Here is a 17,815-nt window from a genome sequence, read left to right on the forward strand (position 1 = left end):
ACCCCACCCCACAAGAAAGAAGTGATGGTACAGAACCACCTTTGACCTTCTTTTGACGTGACGGGACACAGAGTCAATGAAGGTTTGCTCCTCAGGCGTGTTCTGCTGCGGTCCATGTCCAGTGACGGCCATAAAGGAGGGAAACCTGCAAGTGAAGTACGACGCTCCCTTTATATTTGCAGAGGTCAACGCTGACATCACACACTGGAGGGTCCTTCCAGACGGCCAGCGACAGAAGGTCTCGTTCTTTAAAAGTTGAAACCATGAGAGCTTGTTTGAAACCAGTTTAACAAGGAACGTCCTGGTTCTGGTCTTAGATCCATGTTGACCAGAGTTCAGTGGGAAGAAAAATCAGCACTAAAAGTGTTTATGGAGACAGCAGAGAAGATATCACTCTGCTCTACAAATATCCTGAAGGTGAGGAAATCTAAACTTTCATGTCACGCCTCACTCACATCCCCAAATAAACAAAGTTTGGATTTTCTTATCTCTGCATTTTTGTTCAAGTCAAGCAATGCAGACAACACCAGATGAACATTTCAGGATTTATTAGGAACATTGTATTTTGTTCTGATTATCACAACATTTCTTTTTTCTCTTTGAAGCATCATTAATCTTTGTATACGCTTGGATACGTTTAGGATCCATCCCAAAAATGTGGTGCATCCTCAGAACCTGCTGGATCCGTGACGATCACAGCTACTGTTGTGTGAAGGCGGGGTACACTGTGGACACTTAGGGGGAATTTAGAGACTCCAGTCTCTAGCCTATGAAGCGTGTTTTTGGACACTTAGGGGGAATTTAGAGACTCCAGTCTCTAGCCTATGAAGTGTGTTTTTGGACACGGGGGGAATTTGCACGAGCAGAACATACAAACTCCACACAGAGAAGACCCAGTTGGGTCTTCACCAGGCCCTCTACTGTGAGAAGTGCTAGCCACTGCGCCTCAACGCAGCCTAACTTTTTAAAACTTTTTTGCATTATTTTCACAATAGGGTCCAATGAAGAGAGAGCGGTGTTTGAGAAGGCGGGGCGTCGGGTCACACAGTCGACCAATGAGATTGCGGAACCTCCACGACTGCAGCTGCTCATCAAACACGCAAAGCCTGTTTTTGGCTCCGACTTTGACGTGATCGCAGAGGTTTGACGCTCAGAACGAGAAATGATATGTCGTCTTTAGTGCTGGGGAGATGACGGTTATGTGGTCGCAGGTGAGAAACAACGGAGACGAAGACGCTCACATTCAGCTGATGGTGCTGGCCACAGCTGTGACGTACAACTCCCTCCACCAGGGGGAGTGCAAGAGCCAGACGATCCGTGTGAAGGTGGCAGCTCACGCAGGTCAGCAGAGCTCTGATGCAGATGACACTCCCGTGTTTTTGTAAACTACACTGACGCCTGCATCCTTTTGCTTTCAGGCCACAGAGAAGTGCTGCGTCTGCGCTACAAGGATTACGCCACGTGTGCCTCCGAGCATCACCTGATCAGGGTGAAAGCCTTCGCCGAGGCTCAGGGGCAGAACCAGCCCTTCATGACTATGACTGACATCCCACTGAGCGTCCCTGAGCTGCTCGTACAGGTGCGTGCAACCACCGTCCTACAACACAAGGTTTTTTTTTATTTATCCTCCCTGTGGCCATGTTACCATGACAACATGACACTTTTTTAACCCCTTTTTGACCCCTTTTTAGAATGGCCTTTAATGCTCAATATTCTGAGGCATTTTATTTTTAACTTTTTCTTTTGTTGCATTCTTATTTATCTTTTATGTATAGTATTACTTTTTGTAATTTTATGCTGTTTTTAATTTTGCTCTTAATTTGCCTAATTTAAAACTTTCTTCTGTCTTTTGTTGTGAAGCACTTTAGTACACCTAAAGGAGTTGTAAAGTGCTAAATTAATTAAGCTTTATGCATTCATTCAATCATAAAATAATTTTATAAGAAATTCGTAAACTTCTTCCTTCATTTATATTAAATCAATAATTATGTGTAAACTCTGAGAAAAGACTTTTGCTGATACATTTGACATTATATTGACTCATTTAAATTGTAAACTTATGAATGTCAGTTGATTCAATCCTGGAATTTTGCACTAACAGCCATTATCTCTTAATTTATGTCAAAGTAAGAAGTAGGAAAACTGTAAATAATCCTTAAGGATTCATTCAAATGACTTCGCATTATTGAACAAAAAGCCTGAAAATGTTTGAAAAAAAAACCCTGAGCATTTTAGATTTTCTTTTTTAGCTTCAAGGGAAGGCTGTGGTCCAGCAGCAAGTGACGGCAAACATCTCCTTCACCAACCCTCTGCCCGCCCCTCTGAAGGGGGGCGTTTTCACGGTGGAGGGGGCAGGCTTGCTATCAGCTGCTCCGATCCATGTGGAGTAAGTAGTGGAGATTTTCAAAAAAGACATCAAATGTTCATTATTTTCTGTAGGTTGTTATTTCAAGTCTCTGCCTCTAGATGTCACTGCATCACACTATTTTAAATGCTAGTGCAATTTATTTATTTGACCACAGGGTGGCAGCACACTTTAAGCATAGATGTGTTGGAACTGAAATTTTTTAACTTTATAATATTTAAATAACCTTTTTATAGTATTAGAGATCACGCTTTCCCTTCAATCAGTAACAAAATGTTGACTTTTCTTTTCAGAGGAGAAATCTTCCCGGGCCAGAAAGTGGAGATACGCTTCTCCTTCTCCCCCGTCAGGACGGGTGTGAGGAAGCTCCTGGTGGACTTCGACTCGGACCGACTGAAGGATGTGAAGGGAACCGCCACCGTGGTGGTACGCAAGAAATCCAGAGCTTACATCCCAGGGATTTCTGGTATTTTTGGAAACCTTGGATTGCTTCATGCGACTCGACTGACGGGGTTTCCTTCTGGAATCTGAAGAACGGCTCAGCTGCTCACGCCTTACTGTAGCCTGAAATTCTGTGGGATCAGACCCGAAATTCAGGTCTGATCCCACAAACCGAGCAGCTGGAGAAAGCAAAGTCAAAGTTACATTTATGAAGTTACTGAAGTACATTTTTAAAAACATACTTCTTACTACTGTGTATTAGTTTAACCATCATTTACTTAAATACATATGTGTATGTGAATATTCATGCCACATTATTGACTTAATTTTAGAGCAACCTAAAGCAAAATGAAAATGAAAAATTCAATATTATTTTTATTATAAAACAAATCAAAGCTTTGACAACTGTTACCAGCTAAATGAAATCAACTCTTTAAGGTTCAGTTGAATTATCTTTAAAATCAAACATGAACACATATTTTCCAAATGTTCCAAATAAAATGAATAATGTCCTTTTATTCTTTTCAGTTTCTTTTCTTTCAATGTTCAAACATAAATTCCATAAAACTTAAATCCACAAGGAAATATAACATAAATAATCTCACCAAAATGGAGGTCCTTGTAGTTTCCAGCCTTAATCTCTATTTCTTGAGTCGATTATCCTCGTAGTCTTCCCCAGACTTTTCTGCTTGATTCCTCCTCTTTTTTTTCTTTGTTTAATAAACTTTATTGTAAACGTCAGTTTCAGTACAAAAAATTGTGAAAAATAGTCATTAATACACATTGTATATCTATACAAATGGTAAAAAAATAAAATTAAAACATAAAAACAAAATGCCAGGGGTAGAAACATACAAAACATGACATAGTGAGTAAATAAAAGTAGGATAAAAAAATTGCAGAGTTTAAATGATTTTTTACTGAAAACAAATTTCAAGACATTTCATAGCCTTTGGGGTTTTAAAAAAAAAATTGATTCAATATTTAGTTTGGGTTCCACCAGGAACAAGGAAAACTTTGGAATTTTGCTAGAAAGTTTGCATTTCTGGATGTAAAATTTAGCAAGTAAAATGAATAAATGTATCTTGATTCCTCCTCCGCCCACCCAAAGACTTTATTCTAAACTCACTGGTGACTCCGCCCACTTTCTCCAGTTTTCATGTAACCTGACAAAGTATGTTGTTCACCTTCCGCCACAGAAAAAGCAGCTTTTACGGTTTTACACAGCAGATTTTCACGCTGTGAGTCCTTTCTGACACAATCTTGAATTGTATTGGGGCTGGGGACTGGCACAGGGAAACCAAAACTTGATGAAAACTTTTAGATTTATGCTAGAGGAAAATATTTTTCAAACAACTATTTTTGCTCACTGAAAACCTTTGTGACAATGGGACAAGGTTTCCCTTAAATTGACGAATAGAGAAGTCCAAATCATCTATGACAACAGAGAAAAAAAAACAGACTTCGGCCTTAAACCATCAAACATACTAACACTGGAGAGTTAGCATAATCATTTCTCAAATCTCAAATGTTCTTATTTTTGTCCACTTTTTTAATTCTACAAACACAGTTTAGCCATCTAGTAATAAGAAAAAAGAGCTTTACATGCCTAAGAATGATTTCAAAACCAAATATGTCAAACACTTATGGGAAAGAAGGATGCTACAAGCAGGGTTGCCAGATGGAGTCATGGTTTTTCAGCCCAAAAGTCATAAAAAAAAAACATCAAAAAAGTTAATCATTAATTGGCAGTAATTAACCATCCATTATTTATTACTTCACGTTTTATTGAAAGCCCAACTTTAAGACATTTTTTAAAATATGATCATCCAGCATTTCTTGCAGAAAAAACACAAAATAACAACTCCTGTTGAACTTTATTAGCAACAACTGAAGAACAAACGTGACGTGTGACCCCTCCCTTCTCAAACATGAAAAAAAAATGCAGTAAAGGGGATTGCACAATCGGTAGTAAGGCTGCATCGGCCTGCAGGCTAATTAAAAAGGAAACATACAGAGATTTTATGGATAAAAATGAATAAAATTCATACATACAAAAACATTTTACTTTTAATTGCTGACAATAGCGAGGATGCTTACAGTTGAGGCGCCGGCTCACCTGCTTCCTGTTTGAGACATATTTCAAAAAGGAATAAAAAAAATTGATGTTTGCATATTAAGCTTCTAATAATTCATTTGAGTTTATTTCTAAACAGCAGAAAGACATTTGGTCTAAAGCAAAAAACACTCAGCGTGTTTGTTTGGATTGTTTTAATCCAGTTGAGTCCAGATTTTTCCTGTAAAGCCTTCCAGGTTGCTTTAACTATTCCCAGCCTTTAAAAATGTCCAGCATTCATTTACATAAAGGTCAACTCCACGCCGCATTAGTGTCGCTCAGACAGTCTTTCTTTAGGAGCTTTCATCCAGATTTATAGAGAACTGAGAGAAACTAAAACTCTGTTCTTATCAACGGAACAAAGTTTCAAACCACAGATTTTCTTTAAACCAACTTTCTATGAGGATAATTCTAATTAGACGCAACGATGCTAAATTAAAGAGGCCACAACACAGCGAAACATTCACAGACAACTTTATTTTTGATTGAAATTATTTCACATCATAGTCGTTATTCTTCCTGTCAAAGATGTTTGTATTCTTATTACAACAGCCACAGAGCAGCAGCAGCAGCAATAATCAGAATTATATAATAACAACCCAGCAGGAGAAGCAGATCAATGCGACTGGACTGGAGAAGAGAGAACCACGGACCACCCCGCGCGGTTCTGGTCATCTGGACTTTATTAGGTTGGATTTGAAGGTGATGGACCATAGCAACCATTCAAACGTCCTCATGTTTGGGGCTGAAAATTATGAGCAACAAACAGTTTTTGTGTTTCTAAGATGAATTCAACTTTTATGTCTTCCTTAGATGTTTGTACTTGTGATGTTAGAAGAAAACTGTACAAGTGATGCAACCACTTAAAAGAGCACAGATCTATTCATAGTTCCAGTATAAATAACTTTGCATCCTTTAAAACGGTAAATATGTCCTAACAAACTACCTGGTTACTATGGCAACAATCCATAACGAGTCGGAGGTTTAGAAGATGAACGATAAGCAGTTTAACATAAATCTGCTTACAGAATAGATTTTTCTGCCTCATTAATTTTGACAAGTTATTGGGAAAGGGCTCCCCCTGCTGGCCAACAGCAGCACATGCTTTTCTTTGCTTTAGATACATTTTTTTTAACATTAGAACCGTTTTTTGTCTTATTTGTCAGGTTGATGGATCAGGAAGATCCGAGCTCCGCGTGAGGTGATGCGGTTTCTCTCCCTTCCAGTCTTTATGCTAAACTAAGCTAACCGGCTGCTGGCTGGATTATCACAATAAATGGATAAACATTTTTAAATGAGTTCTCCTTTCGGGATATCCCCCTCCCAAAAAAAATGGCAAACAGGACTTTTTAAACATTCAAAAACATTAGGGATCAAAACAAAGGACAGTAAAAGTTTTCTGCTCGTCGACATGTGGAACCACCAGCTTTATTAAAAAAAAAAAAAAAAAAAAAAAGCATGAGTGGGTTCCACCTCTGATATGATTATCTAAACATTGTTTAGGAAACGAGGAACATTGCATCTTTGTAAAAAAAAAAAAAAAGGACCACATTTGAACATAAGTGTCAGTCTCCAAACCGCTGCGATAAAAGCTCTGGACGGACGGGATTTCTCCTCTTCAGTCCTGAACCGTGATAAGAATTTATCATCTTCCAAACCTTTTTTTTTTTTAAAAAGAACAATTACAAAATAAAAAGATTAGATGATGAACGTGCAAGAAAAAACAGGAAAAGTGATTAAATCAAAGAAACATTTAAAAACTTTTTTTTTTTAGATTACAGTGCACTTTGTGTGAAAAAATAAAAACAACCACACAGATGAAGGCAACAACAGCCGCCAGCAGAGGGCGGCAGAGAAGAGGGAGGAGAGAGGGATTGAAAAAGAGGAGAGCACTATTTACACGTGTATATACATCATACAGGATATGAAAGAGCATGATGTCGCAAAGTGAGACCCAAACACAAACCGAGTCTGCGGACCGACAGAAAATCGTCATGGCACCCAATAAATAAGTCTTGTGGACGGCGTCCGGTCCGAACAAACATCTAAAGACTAACTTGAATAAATTATACGGATGGATGCAGTCAGACCGTTTTTTACACCCAGCGGTGGTCGCTCGGGTTCGGGCGTGAAAGGAATGTAGACAAAACCCTTCCACCAGCGTGTCCTGCTGCATGGAGACTGCGACCGCTGGCCGCGGAGAGTTATGAAAGCCTAAAAACCTCCCGGTAGAGTATAAATACAGCAGAAGTTCGGGTAAAAATCGACGTCCAAGCAGCCGGGGGTCGACTCCACGCCTCCAGAGACAATTGCACAAAGCAGCCGAACTCCAGGACGAGGTTTGGCGGGTCCTCTCAGCCTCCAAACCCCAAAAAAGTCGCACAGAGGATATGAAAATATACAACTCTCAGCTGGTGATGGTCCGTGCGTGATCACCATCGGGCAGACGCGTCCGCCGGCGGCTGTCCTCTTTGCTGGGGTAAAGTTCTAAAAAGGTCTCTGGCCTTTAACTGCTGATTATATAAATATGAGGCAGTCCTAGAACCCCACCCCCACCCAGCTACTGAGCTCTGTAAAATGGGGGAGGGGCTTATTTACACAGAAAGCGTTCCTACAGAGCTCCTGTAACGCGGCGCGGGTCTTCTCTTCATTTATAGAAATGTATCATATGAAAGCACAGATATCTGGAAAAATATGTTAATTCACGTTGATAAAAATCTTGTTTTTTGTCGTTTTCCTTTCCTTTGACATGAGAAGTAGGCACAGTCTTCTTTCTCCCCGGTAGCACCTCCATTTTCCCAGAAGATGAGAGGGAAACTCCGAAGCGGCGCTCTGGTGTGGACAGAGCTGCGTCCTGAATCCGTTTGATTGTTCAGAGATTGAGCCTCCGTCGCAAAACAGGACGCAAAACAGGGGGCGTGTCCTCTGCAGGAACCAAATTCAGGTTGAATTAGAAACGAAAAGACGTGAAAGACTGAAGACAAAGGCTTCGCATAGACACAGGTCCTCAAAGTTCTGGTTGTAGAGTATTTCCCTGGGAGTAGAAGGTCCATGAAGTGGTTCTGAGTCGACCTCTTGGTCTGGTTTCATTAAAAGGGGTGAAATGAAGCTGAAGGAAACGTCTTGATCCTGACGCCAGAACGACATCCGACTTTCTGGATGAACCCTGGCATCATCTTTCAGTCTTTGTGTGTGTATGTGTGTGTGTGGGGGGGGATGTAGACGGGATGGGGGGGCAGATTGTGGACGATCACCAGGCCTCTGTGTACCGAACATCAACGTCTTTTAGGTTGGGCAGTTTGGCCTGCATTGGAAAAGAAACAACAAAGTTAGTCAGAAAATGTACTTTTCCCTCTTAAAGTGGCTCATAAATGTAACAAACATGGTAAAAATAGAAGCTCGCATGACTTTAAAGTCCTGCTATATTTTCTACTATCATAAAATTGCTCCCAGTGAAAAATATTACGTTTTTAGTCAAAATAAAAAAGTCTGTCATTTTTAAGACACATTTTATGCCTAGCAACACTAGGTCCTTAGAAATACAATTCTGTGTTGTGGGCGGGACTGTTGTCACAGGAACCCCTCCCCCTTGTTACGAGCTCCGTTTGAACCCACACATGCGAGCTTATAGCCTCAAGCTAACATTAGCGCCGCAAAAATAACAGTTTTTAAGCCAGAATATGCTAAAGCATATGAACTCGTCATGTCTCGCACACCTAAGCGGGCCAGGGTGTGCACAGGGGGGGAGAGACTTTGACTCCGCCCATTTCAGAAGCTGCCTCATTAGTCTGAGCATTTTCAAGCATCTGGTTTTCTGATTCAACATAATTTGAATTAAGAAATACTCACAAATGCAGTTTTAATTTATTATTTTTATTTTATACAAGTCCTCTGCTATGAGAGAAATGCTACAAGAACATGTCACACATAAAACATATAAAATACTAATTTAATTGGAGTATGTTTTTAAAGAGCACCGATTCAGCAAAAGCCTTAACCTATGATGTACGCAGTGTTTAAGAGGCGAACTGCCTTAGGAGAAACTACTCAAAAAACTTGAAATATCACAGATAGCACAGGAATAGTATATAACATTGATGATTAACTATGGAGTGCCACAGGGCTTCCTGTTAGGCTTTTTCTTAATGGATCCTCCCCTAACATTATAAAAAGCTAATTATTTTCCTTTTTCTGATTTTCATTTGATTTTAACAAACAAACATTAGTGTTTCTATTAAAATTCATGTAGACCATAAATATTTTTTGAAAGAAAAAAAAACTTTTTTCAGGTGTTTGACATGTTTGGCATTTTAACTTTGTCTGTATTTCATATTATACATGTCAATTAGCATTTACTAAAATTGTAAGGAGTTTAACAAGTTTAACATGTTTTAATGAGCTCAGACGAGGAAAACAAAGACGCACATGGATCTATTCGTCTACAAGTGGATGCATCAGAATGGAGCAGAGCAGTAAGTATTTTCTACATTAAAAACATGCTTTTTTAACTATTTTTTGGTCTGCTCCTTTTTCACAACAATTTGAATAAAGAAATACTCAGAAATGCAACTTTAAGCTTCATTTTTTTATGTATGTCCTCCATTATGAAAAAGTGCCACAAAAACATATTAAAAACTCTAAGAATTTGATTTTCATGGGATTTTTCTTTGTTTATAACCTGAAAAAGAAGAAAGGTTACCTTGAGGTCCTCGTAGGTGTCGGCCGTCAGCTTGGTGCTATTCATGTTCAGGCTGCACAGACTCTTCATCGCTGTAAGACACCAGTGAACACAGAAGCTCAGAACCTCACGACCAAAACTAAAACAGAATTTTTTTTTTTAGAGCGTTTCCTCACAGCTCAGAGCCACCAGTCCGGCGTCGGTGACGGGAGTCTCACACAGGTTCAGAACCTGAAGGCAGGCCAGGTGCTCCGATAACAACCTCAGTCCTGCGTCCCCAAACTGCACAAGGACAAATGAGAGGTGAGGCCGGGTCGCGCCAAGGACGCCATCGGTCGATTATTTGAGGGGGCCAAACCTGAGTGGACCAAAGGTTGAGCTGTTTGAGCGACGGGAGCTTGATGAGCTGCTCCGCACAGGCACTGGTGACGTTGGTGAACGCCAGGCTCAGGTTCTCCAAGTTCCCGAAGGAGCCCGAACTCAACAGGCGGGCCAGATCAGCATCCTACCGGACATTAAGGGGGGTTAGTAAAGAAAATAATATGTGTGGTGTGTTCTTATTGGGGGGGGTGGGGTCTCACCGTAGACTTGGAGGGCAGAGTGAGCCGGGTGGGGCCACCTTTTCTTTGCTAAAGAGACAAAAATAAGGATAGAAATTGAGTTTGAGGCCCTGCAGTACCATGACTGAACAGAAGATGGAGCAAGTGAGCAGGTCAAAGTGAGAAAATGGAACAAAATCATTTCCTTTTATTTAAAATAACATTAAAAAAATCAAATTAAAAAAAATATATATATATTTTTAAATCTTTAAGTTGAAGATTAATTCCTCACCAGCTCTTTGAGCTCTCGCTGTCGGTCGCAGAGCTGCTCGTACATGCGGAAGCCCACCTGGGTGCTCTCCAGGGTGGAGATGATCTGCAGCTGCGTGTCTTTGTTCTCGATGATGTTGTACTCCAACATCAAGCAGAGAATCTGTGAAAACACAGCAACAGCACTCGCTTTCAGTTTTCTGTGTGTTTGTTTGCGCAAAAGTATCTTTAAAAAGTGGATTATCCTGGTTTAACCGCTTAAGGGGGCGTCGCCGGTGATGTTTAAACACAAAATTGTTTACATGTTGTAACTTTTCAACCCCTAACACGATAATTCCAGTAGATTCTGAAGGAGAAAAGCGGCTCGTCGAGCCGCTTTTCTCCTTCAGAATCTACTGGAATTATCGTGTTAACAGTTAAAACGTCACAGTAAATTATAGAATATAAACGCTGGAGACGCACCTCCACCATGGTCTGGTTCCCCCGCAGGGCCAGCAGCATGCAGGGCCCCAGCTTGTTCTCAGCCAGAGACAGCAGGAACTTCTTGGTCTTGTAGCAGGAACCCATCAAGATGTGAACCTGGAAGAGGACGGCCTTTACTCAGATAAACCAATCAGCGCCACGGCGTGAATGTCAAAGGTTTCCGCTTTCAAACTCACCATGCTGGCGAACAGCTCCCCGTCGTCATCGCAGGCCACGCCCCCTGGACTGTAGAGCTGAAACCAGCCGTCTTTACCTGAGCGCACGCTGAGCAGACAGGAGTGAACCTGCAAGACAAGATGGAGGATTTACCCCAAGAAACCATCAAATAAATTAAGGACAGTTTTCACCTGAAAATTGATAACAGTTGATTCAAAATTTTAAAAATAACAATAAAAAATAACAAACTTTTAAAACTTGCACAAAAAATTGAAAGCTGACAATGTGTTATAACAATAAACCCTCTTGAGTCACTGTTGGAGTCTTTAGTGTCAAAATAAAAAAAACAAATCCACTGTGAATATGCATTTGTTTCAAAATAAAAGCATCAACAAGGATTTTTTGTTTTAATCTGAACCAAACATAACTCTGTTTGCATTTGCCACACCCGCATCATCAACACAATCCTGTGTGATCACAGAATGTCCAGGTTTGGTTTCTCATGATATCATGCTGCCTCAGGAAAAGTATTCAAATGTTTATGTACTTTAGTGAAAGAGTTTCTCAGATATAGAGGAACCTCACAGTCTCTGAGGTCAGAGTCCTAAAAAAAAAGGGGTATTTATATATTTTTTCTGTATTAAATAGTTCAAACTTTGATTTTGATTAATTGCAAAAATGTCAACATGTCACCTAGAATGGAGAACAGTTTATAATCATCTACCATGTTGTTTAACGAACTGGTTTTCCCCCTGATCTGAACATTATTCACTCAGATTTTCAAAATATCTTTCTGCTTTTCCGTCCTTAAACTGCAGGAAAAGCACCAAAGATGAAAGGAGATGATCTGTTCACATTTTTCCTGTTTTATTTAAGGCTTTATCATGAATTTAGAGAATAAAACATCTGAAATCAAACCGTTTTCATCTTACAGTCGCTTCCTTAGAGCCATTTTCATGAGGTCTTCATTGTAATCACTTTTTTTGTTTTAAATGATCACATCAGCCAAACAACAATTATTCCTATTGTGAAATTTGATCTAAATGTTTGTTTAAATGATTAAACTGAAGGAGTTTTTCTTTATTTATGTCAAACAGGACGATGGAGGACGATGAAGAAAATAAAGCTCAAAATTACATTTCTGAGTATTTCTTAATTCAGATTGTGAATCAGGAGCAGACGGGCAACAGGGATGGGGGCGGGGTTGCTACACGGCAACAACTCAGAACTGAGCTTCAACTGCTGCTCTGCAGAAACCATGTCCAAGAAAGTTTTGGCTAAAACTGCATCATCGTAATTAAAAGGGAACGCTTTGAAACTAGATCAAAAGTTGATCGGAACCTGTTTTTCGTGATAGATACGGTGTCAGTGAAGCTCACACAGACGCTCACCTCCTGCCTCGGGTCCTCAGCAAACCTCTGAATCACGTACTTCAGCTCCCTGAAACACAGACACCAACGTTAACTCGGTTTGAGGTCGTCTCCTCCTTCAGGATCAAGCTGATGACTGCAGGACTCACTTGGTGAATTTGGCGTGTGCCAGAGCTCTGCAGGGAGGAAACACAAACACACGTTAGAAACCACATGATCACTTGCTCAGCCTGAAGACTTTCTTTAACTGATCAGAAAAAATGCTTCCTCTGACAAACTGTAAATGTTGCAACACCTCGATCAAAACTAGCTTCTGTCTGACGTTCAGATGCTCAATGAATAAAGAAAACGTAAGAAGTTTGAGGTGCAACCTTTCCTTAAAATGTCATATGAACTATATTAAGATAAAAATAACTTCTATGCTGTATAAAGTGAAGTGGTCATTAGACAGCAGTGCATAATATTTATTATTTACCTCCTTTCTTATTCCACGTGTGATCGACTGAATTGAAATTTGGGGAAACATCAACAAATCATTTACAGATTAAATTTTCATTTTACCAAAGAAAATCACAAGAATAACCAGGAAGTAAGTAGAGGGATCCATATATTACATTAACTTTTAATTAAAGATATTAAAATGAACAGATTTAGTAAAATTTAGTATTTTAAAATTCATCATACTACGACAAAGTATTAGGGCCAGTTTACAAACCTTTTGTTTTTAAATCACAACTTTAAATCTTATAAATTTACAAAAAAATTCGTACATTTTAAATTACGAGATTAAAGTCGTATATATATCTAAATTTAAAAGTCAAAGGCTAAATTTATTACTTTTCTCTTGCAAATTCATGAAATTAATTAACTCTTGAACATTTCTAAGATTAAAAGTCGTACATTTACGAGAAAAGACTTGTACATTTACAAGATTTAAAGTTAAATTATTTTAAAAAACAACATAGTTACAATTAAAAGAATATAATATTTAAAAATATATATACAATTTAGAACTAAAGTAAAATAATGACCTCTAACCACAAATCTTGTATCAGTCAATTAGTAAATTGATGAACATATTTTAAAAATGTTAAAAATATTCTTAAAATATGAACAGTAATATGTTGTATTGTCTATATTTTATTGTGTTTAAACTTTGGAATCTGCATTTGTTGGTCTTTGCTATTTAATGTATATTTTTTAAAGGGAAAAATGTGTACAAAAGGTTTTATTCAATTATTTATAAATGAAATGGGCAGAAATATTAAGTTTTCCTTTTTGTGTTAATCTTAATTGTTTTGAGGGATAAAATAAAAAAATAAAATTTGTTATTTTTAAATCAACACTAATCTGGTAAGCTTGCTTTAATTTTTTTTCATTTGCTTTTTCCCTTTTGTTTGTCACCGTGTTGAATACCATTTGTTTACTTAAACTTGAAAAAAAAATATAACAAAAAAATAATAATGCAAAATATTATAAATAAAATAAGAAAAAGGTACATAGGACACACAAAAACTATTTATTTACAGTCACCCCTCAGCTCATTGGTAAAAAAAAAAAAATCCATTGAATCCAGTAATAGAATTCATTTTTTCTTCTTCTAAGGTTGATTTGTTTGCTTGAGCAGTTCCTTTTGTTCCACAGGAACAGGAGTGTGTCATCAGCGAACATGCTGAACTCTGTCTCCTAGTTCAACGTCTCGGAGCGTTCCCAAATAAAAACTAAATCCAAGAATTTAGCATCTTCTTTTGATCACTTTCATATCAGACTTTCATATGTAATTCTGTAGAGTTTTTACTTTTAACTGAACTCTTTAAACATCGTTTGAATTGTACTCAAATATGATGATAGTTTAATACAAATATTAAATATTTCTTTCTGAAGCTAAACTAGAAACAAAGAAAAGTGATTGATTCTTTCCGTGGCTCCAAACATCCAGTGAACTTCTTCTCGACAGTATCAGTCTCCTCTGCACGCGCTGATGTGACTCATTGTGTTTTCCACTACAGGGGGGTAATTGTTGCCGCTGTTAATGACGCCTCAGGCCTGGGACCGGCCTCGGCGGCTCAGGTGTAGGAGAAACAACACAACGTTGGCCCGTCAACGCTAATGAAGCTCTGAGAGGGGCAGCCAAAAACAACTCCGGGGCCGCTTCAATCAACAACAGCCGACTCCCGGGGGGGCGGGAAGGACACGCGGTGAGGTAGTTCACCTGCGTCAGCGGCAGGATCCCAACAGAAACACGGGAGCGTCTTCTGAGACGCTGACAACAACATGATGGAAGGTTAGCTCATCGCCGCGATGCTTCACCCAAAAACATCCATTCATGAATGCTAATTCTTTGGGTTTTCTTTTAAACTTTAAGCAGGCCGGTGCACCTAAGTTTAAAATAAAATTGGCAACACTTGATAAAGATTCCTTAACAAGCTTTATTAACATATTAACCGACATTAATAATGTGATTATAGAATGTGAGTGACATTTATTAGCACAAAAAGGCGAATAAAGTTTATTAACATACTTAATAAAATTTAACATCTAAATTGAAACTACAAAGGCCATATTCATAAAGTTCGTACAAGCTTAATAAATTTATTAACTATCTTTATCACCATTATAGCATTTTAACATAATGTTTTGCAGCACCTCATATAAAGTTTTACCAAGAAAAATATTTAAATGTGGTTTAAAAGCATCTTAGAAGTTCATGCACAACCCAGTGTCATCGCTTATTCTTCAAATCTTTTTTTTTCCCGCTGCACTTCCGGCTTTTCTATCTTTTTTTTAAAAGAACTTTATTGAACATCATAGAAACTGACAAATTATAACTGTAAGAAATCTGTAAAAATTCAATAACTAATGTAATCAATTACAGTACACAGAAAGGTAACGGGGACATGACCAGCAAAATGAAAAAAATTCCAAGTAAGAAAAAAACATAATAATAAAATAAAATAGAAAATAATACTTAAGTACTAGCAAAAACTAAAAATTCTCAAGATAGAAAATTAGTCATCAAAAAAAAAAAAAATTTTGTTCCAGTGTTATAAGTGTATTAATCTTTTTAAGATATTCATAAAATTGACAGAACTCCATCATAACTCTATCATATATATGTAAAATTTTAATTGGAGGATTAACAAATGTATATACTATTTTCTATCTTTTTATCGTCCGAGTTAAAATATGTGAGAATTAGTTTAATGTATTATAATATTATTGTTTATTTTAGTCTTTATAAAACGTTCTAATTGGATCCAGAATTCAAGAGAGAATTTACAAAAAGTGAAGAATTCAGGGAAATAATTTCAAGAACTACAGTTATTTTCTGTTTATTCTTCAAATCTAATAATTTACTGCTTGAACTGGTGACATCACAAACTATGGAATAAGAAAAGGTGGAGCTTGTGTTTGAGCCCGCCCCTCCAAAAGCAGCTCCAAAAATAGACAAAAACTGATCGAGTTTTAGCAATTTCTTTTCCCTCAGGGTTCCAACAAGTTTCTTGAAGTTAAATTTCACACTTTTTAGGACCTTTTGATAAAAACATCAAAATTAAGACCAATTTTTCAGTCTATTTCCCATTTAATGCTCACAATTGTAGCTTCTTATGTTGCTTTAGCTTTAGCACACCTCCTATTTTAAACCTGGTAGTTGGCCGTATATTGATGGGTTTTACCGCTGTTTATTTCCATTATTTGATCAAAAATAATCATGGTTAAAATTTTACATTTTCAACAAAAAATATAAAACAGAAGTTTCCAACAGTAGAATTTTTAAGGCTGAGATTTTTTATTTCTGAATTCATAAAGACTTTTTAAGACACTGCAGAAACTGTGTTTTTAAATAAATAAAACAAGTCTCATTTAAAACTTTGTAAATTGTTTGAATTTGTGAAAAAATATAGAATTTGTGAACATATTGATGTGTCAGATTTGCACTTTGGTCTCAGTGTTTCCCAACATGACACTGTAAAAACTCTGTTTACATCCTTCTGTTTGCATTGATGCTTCATCATTCTTCCTGCTCTTGTATCCTGAAACATTGTAGAACTTCAACAGTACGTCTATTTACTAGGTGCTTATATTTCCTGCTGTGCAGGTTTTACTCGTTTTTTTTGCTCCAACAAACTTGTTTCAATAAAAACTTGATGGTCGGCTCCAATATTTGGGAAAAATATTCAAAATTTGTTCGACTTCCATCTATTCTACCTTAAATATTTCTGTTTGCAGGAAGGATTTGGAAGCTTGACTCTTTGTTAGCTGAAGACACATTGACTGTACATGAGAACTGGACTGAGCAACCCCAAACAGGAAGTACCTGCTGGCTCCAAGAAGCCAAAATAAACAACTATTACTATGTGTCAGGTTAATCGCCTTTGCTCTTGCTTTTTAACATTTTTTTTGATAATCCTCTTTTTATAGGAAGTTACTCGAGTTATAAACTAACTCACAATTGGTGAGAGTGGTTGCCATAGAAACGTTGACTCGGAGCAATCACTGCTTACTGACGCTGTTTGGTTCCAGCAAAAATAAAAAAATAAAAAAGGGCGATTGAAGTGACTTCATTTAGTTGGAGCCAGAAGTCAGACATTTTCTAATGGTGATGTCACACTTGCTCGGTCCAGTTCTCACGTATGGTCAATGTATCTGACATCAGAGGCCTTTGGAGATCACGCTTTAACCCTTTAACGCCGGAGCTTTAGTGTTTATGTTCTTTGATTTACTGTAACTTTTCTACCATTAACACGATAATTTCAGGACATTCTGAAGGAGAAAAGCGGCTCGATGAGCCGCTTTTCTCCTTCAGAATGTCCTGGAATTATCGTGTTAAAGTTACAACATGTAAACGATTTTGTGTTTAAGCGTCAATGAGCATTCTTTGTCGGTAACACTCACTCTTTAGGGAAGGGTATGGGCTGCAGCAGGCTGGCCAGAGCCGGCCTCCAGTCGTCATAGTCTGACCTGCAATAAAAAAAGAGAGTCAGTTTTTTGCTACAACTGGTTAGCTTAGCACCAAGTCTCTTTGGTTTCGTTTCCACTAAGTGGTCCGAACTGATCCGCTCCTAGTCTACAACCGACACTCAAAATACCGGTACGGTCTGGACCGCTCAGTGGAAACGAGGCATGAGATGTGAGCCAGACTGATGAAGGCCGATTTCTCTAAAAGCTTCTTGACCGGACCACACTCACAGCATCTTCAGGATGAGGGCGAAACAGCCCAAGACCCGGTCGGCCTGCGCCGGCAGCTGGATGGACAGCGTGTTGACGGCGGGGCTGACCAGCAGGCAGTCGATCAGGTTGGGCTCGCTGTCGCCCCCCGCTGGGCCGGCCTTCTTCTTGGCGTTGGCAGAGTTGTTGTTGCGCTCCAGCTCCACCAGGATCTCGCTGGAGTTCACG

At 38.4% G+C, this 17,815-nt stretch overlaps 2 protein-coding genes across 5 annotated transcripts in view; one reads left to right on the forward strand and one right to left on the reverse strand.

Moving 5' to 3' along the window:
• Positions 1-4,529, forward strand: part of tgm2l (transglutaminase 2, like) — an 11,861-nt gene extending 7,332 nt beyond the window's left edge. For 2 of the 4 annotated variants that reach the window (XM_036212506.1, XM_036212507.1), the window contains 7 exons: positions 96-238; positions 318-417; positions 996-1,141; positions 1,212-1,341; positions 1,419-1,579; positions 2,250-2,386; positions 2,659-4,529. In XM_036212506.1, coding sequence (XP_036068399.1) covers positions 96-238; positions 318-417; positions 996-1,141; positions 1,212-1,341; positions 1,419-1,579; positions 2,250-2,386; positions 2,659-2,896 — 1,055 coding nt within the window. In that variant the 3' untranslated portion in view covers positions 2,897-4,529. The remainder of the gene's footprint in view (positions 1-95; positions 239-317; positions 418-995; positions 1,142-1,211; positions 1,342-1,418; positions 1,580-2,249; positions 2,387-2,658) is intronic. The other 2 variants (XM_036212508.1, XM_024282299.2) reach the window with 1 other exon arrangement.
• An 851-nt stretch (positions 4,530-5,380) lies between these two features.
• Positions 5,381-17,815, reverse strand: part of LOC112152451 (c-Maf inducing protein) — a gene marked incomplete in the record, with an annotated part of 50,762 nt that continues 38,327 nt past the window's right edge. Inside the window, 12 exon segments of the mRNA XM_024282046.2 lie at positions 5,381-8,226; positions 9,622-9,692; positions 9,777-9,882; positions 9,959-10,105; positions 10,182-10,229; positions 10,432-10,572; positions 10,872-10,988; positions 11,069-11,176; positions 12,440-12,488; positions 12,568-12,594; positions 17,315-17,380; positions 17,609-17,815. Of these exon segments, the coding sequence (XP_024137814.1) occupies positions 8,173-8,226; positions 9,622-9,692; positions 9,777-9,882; positions 9,959-10,105; positions 10,182-10,229; positions 10,432-10,572; positions 10,872-10,988; positions 11,069-11,176; positions 12,440-12,488; positions 12,568-12,594; positions 17,315-17,380; positions 17,609-17,815 (1,141 nt within the window).

The sequence above is a fragment of the Oryzias melastigma genome, linkage group LG6, assembly GCF_002922805.2.
Source record: "Oryzias melastigma strain HK-1 linkage group LG6, ASM292280v2, whole genome shotgun sequence".
Lineage (NCBI taxonomy): Eukaryota > Metazoa > Chordata > Actinopteri > Beloniformes > Adrianichthyidae > Oryzias > Oryzias melastigma.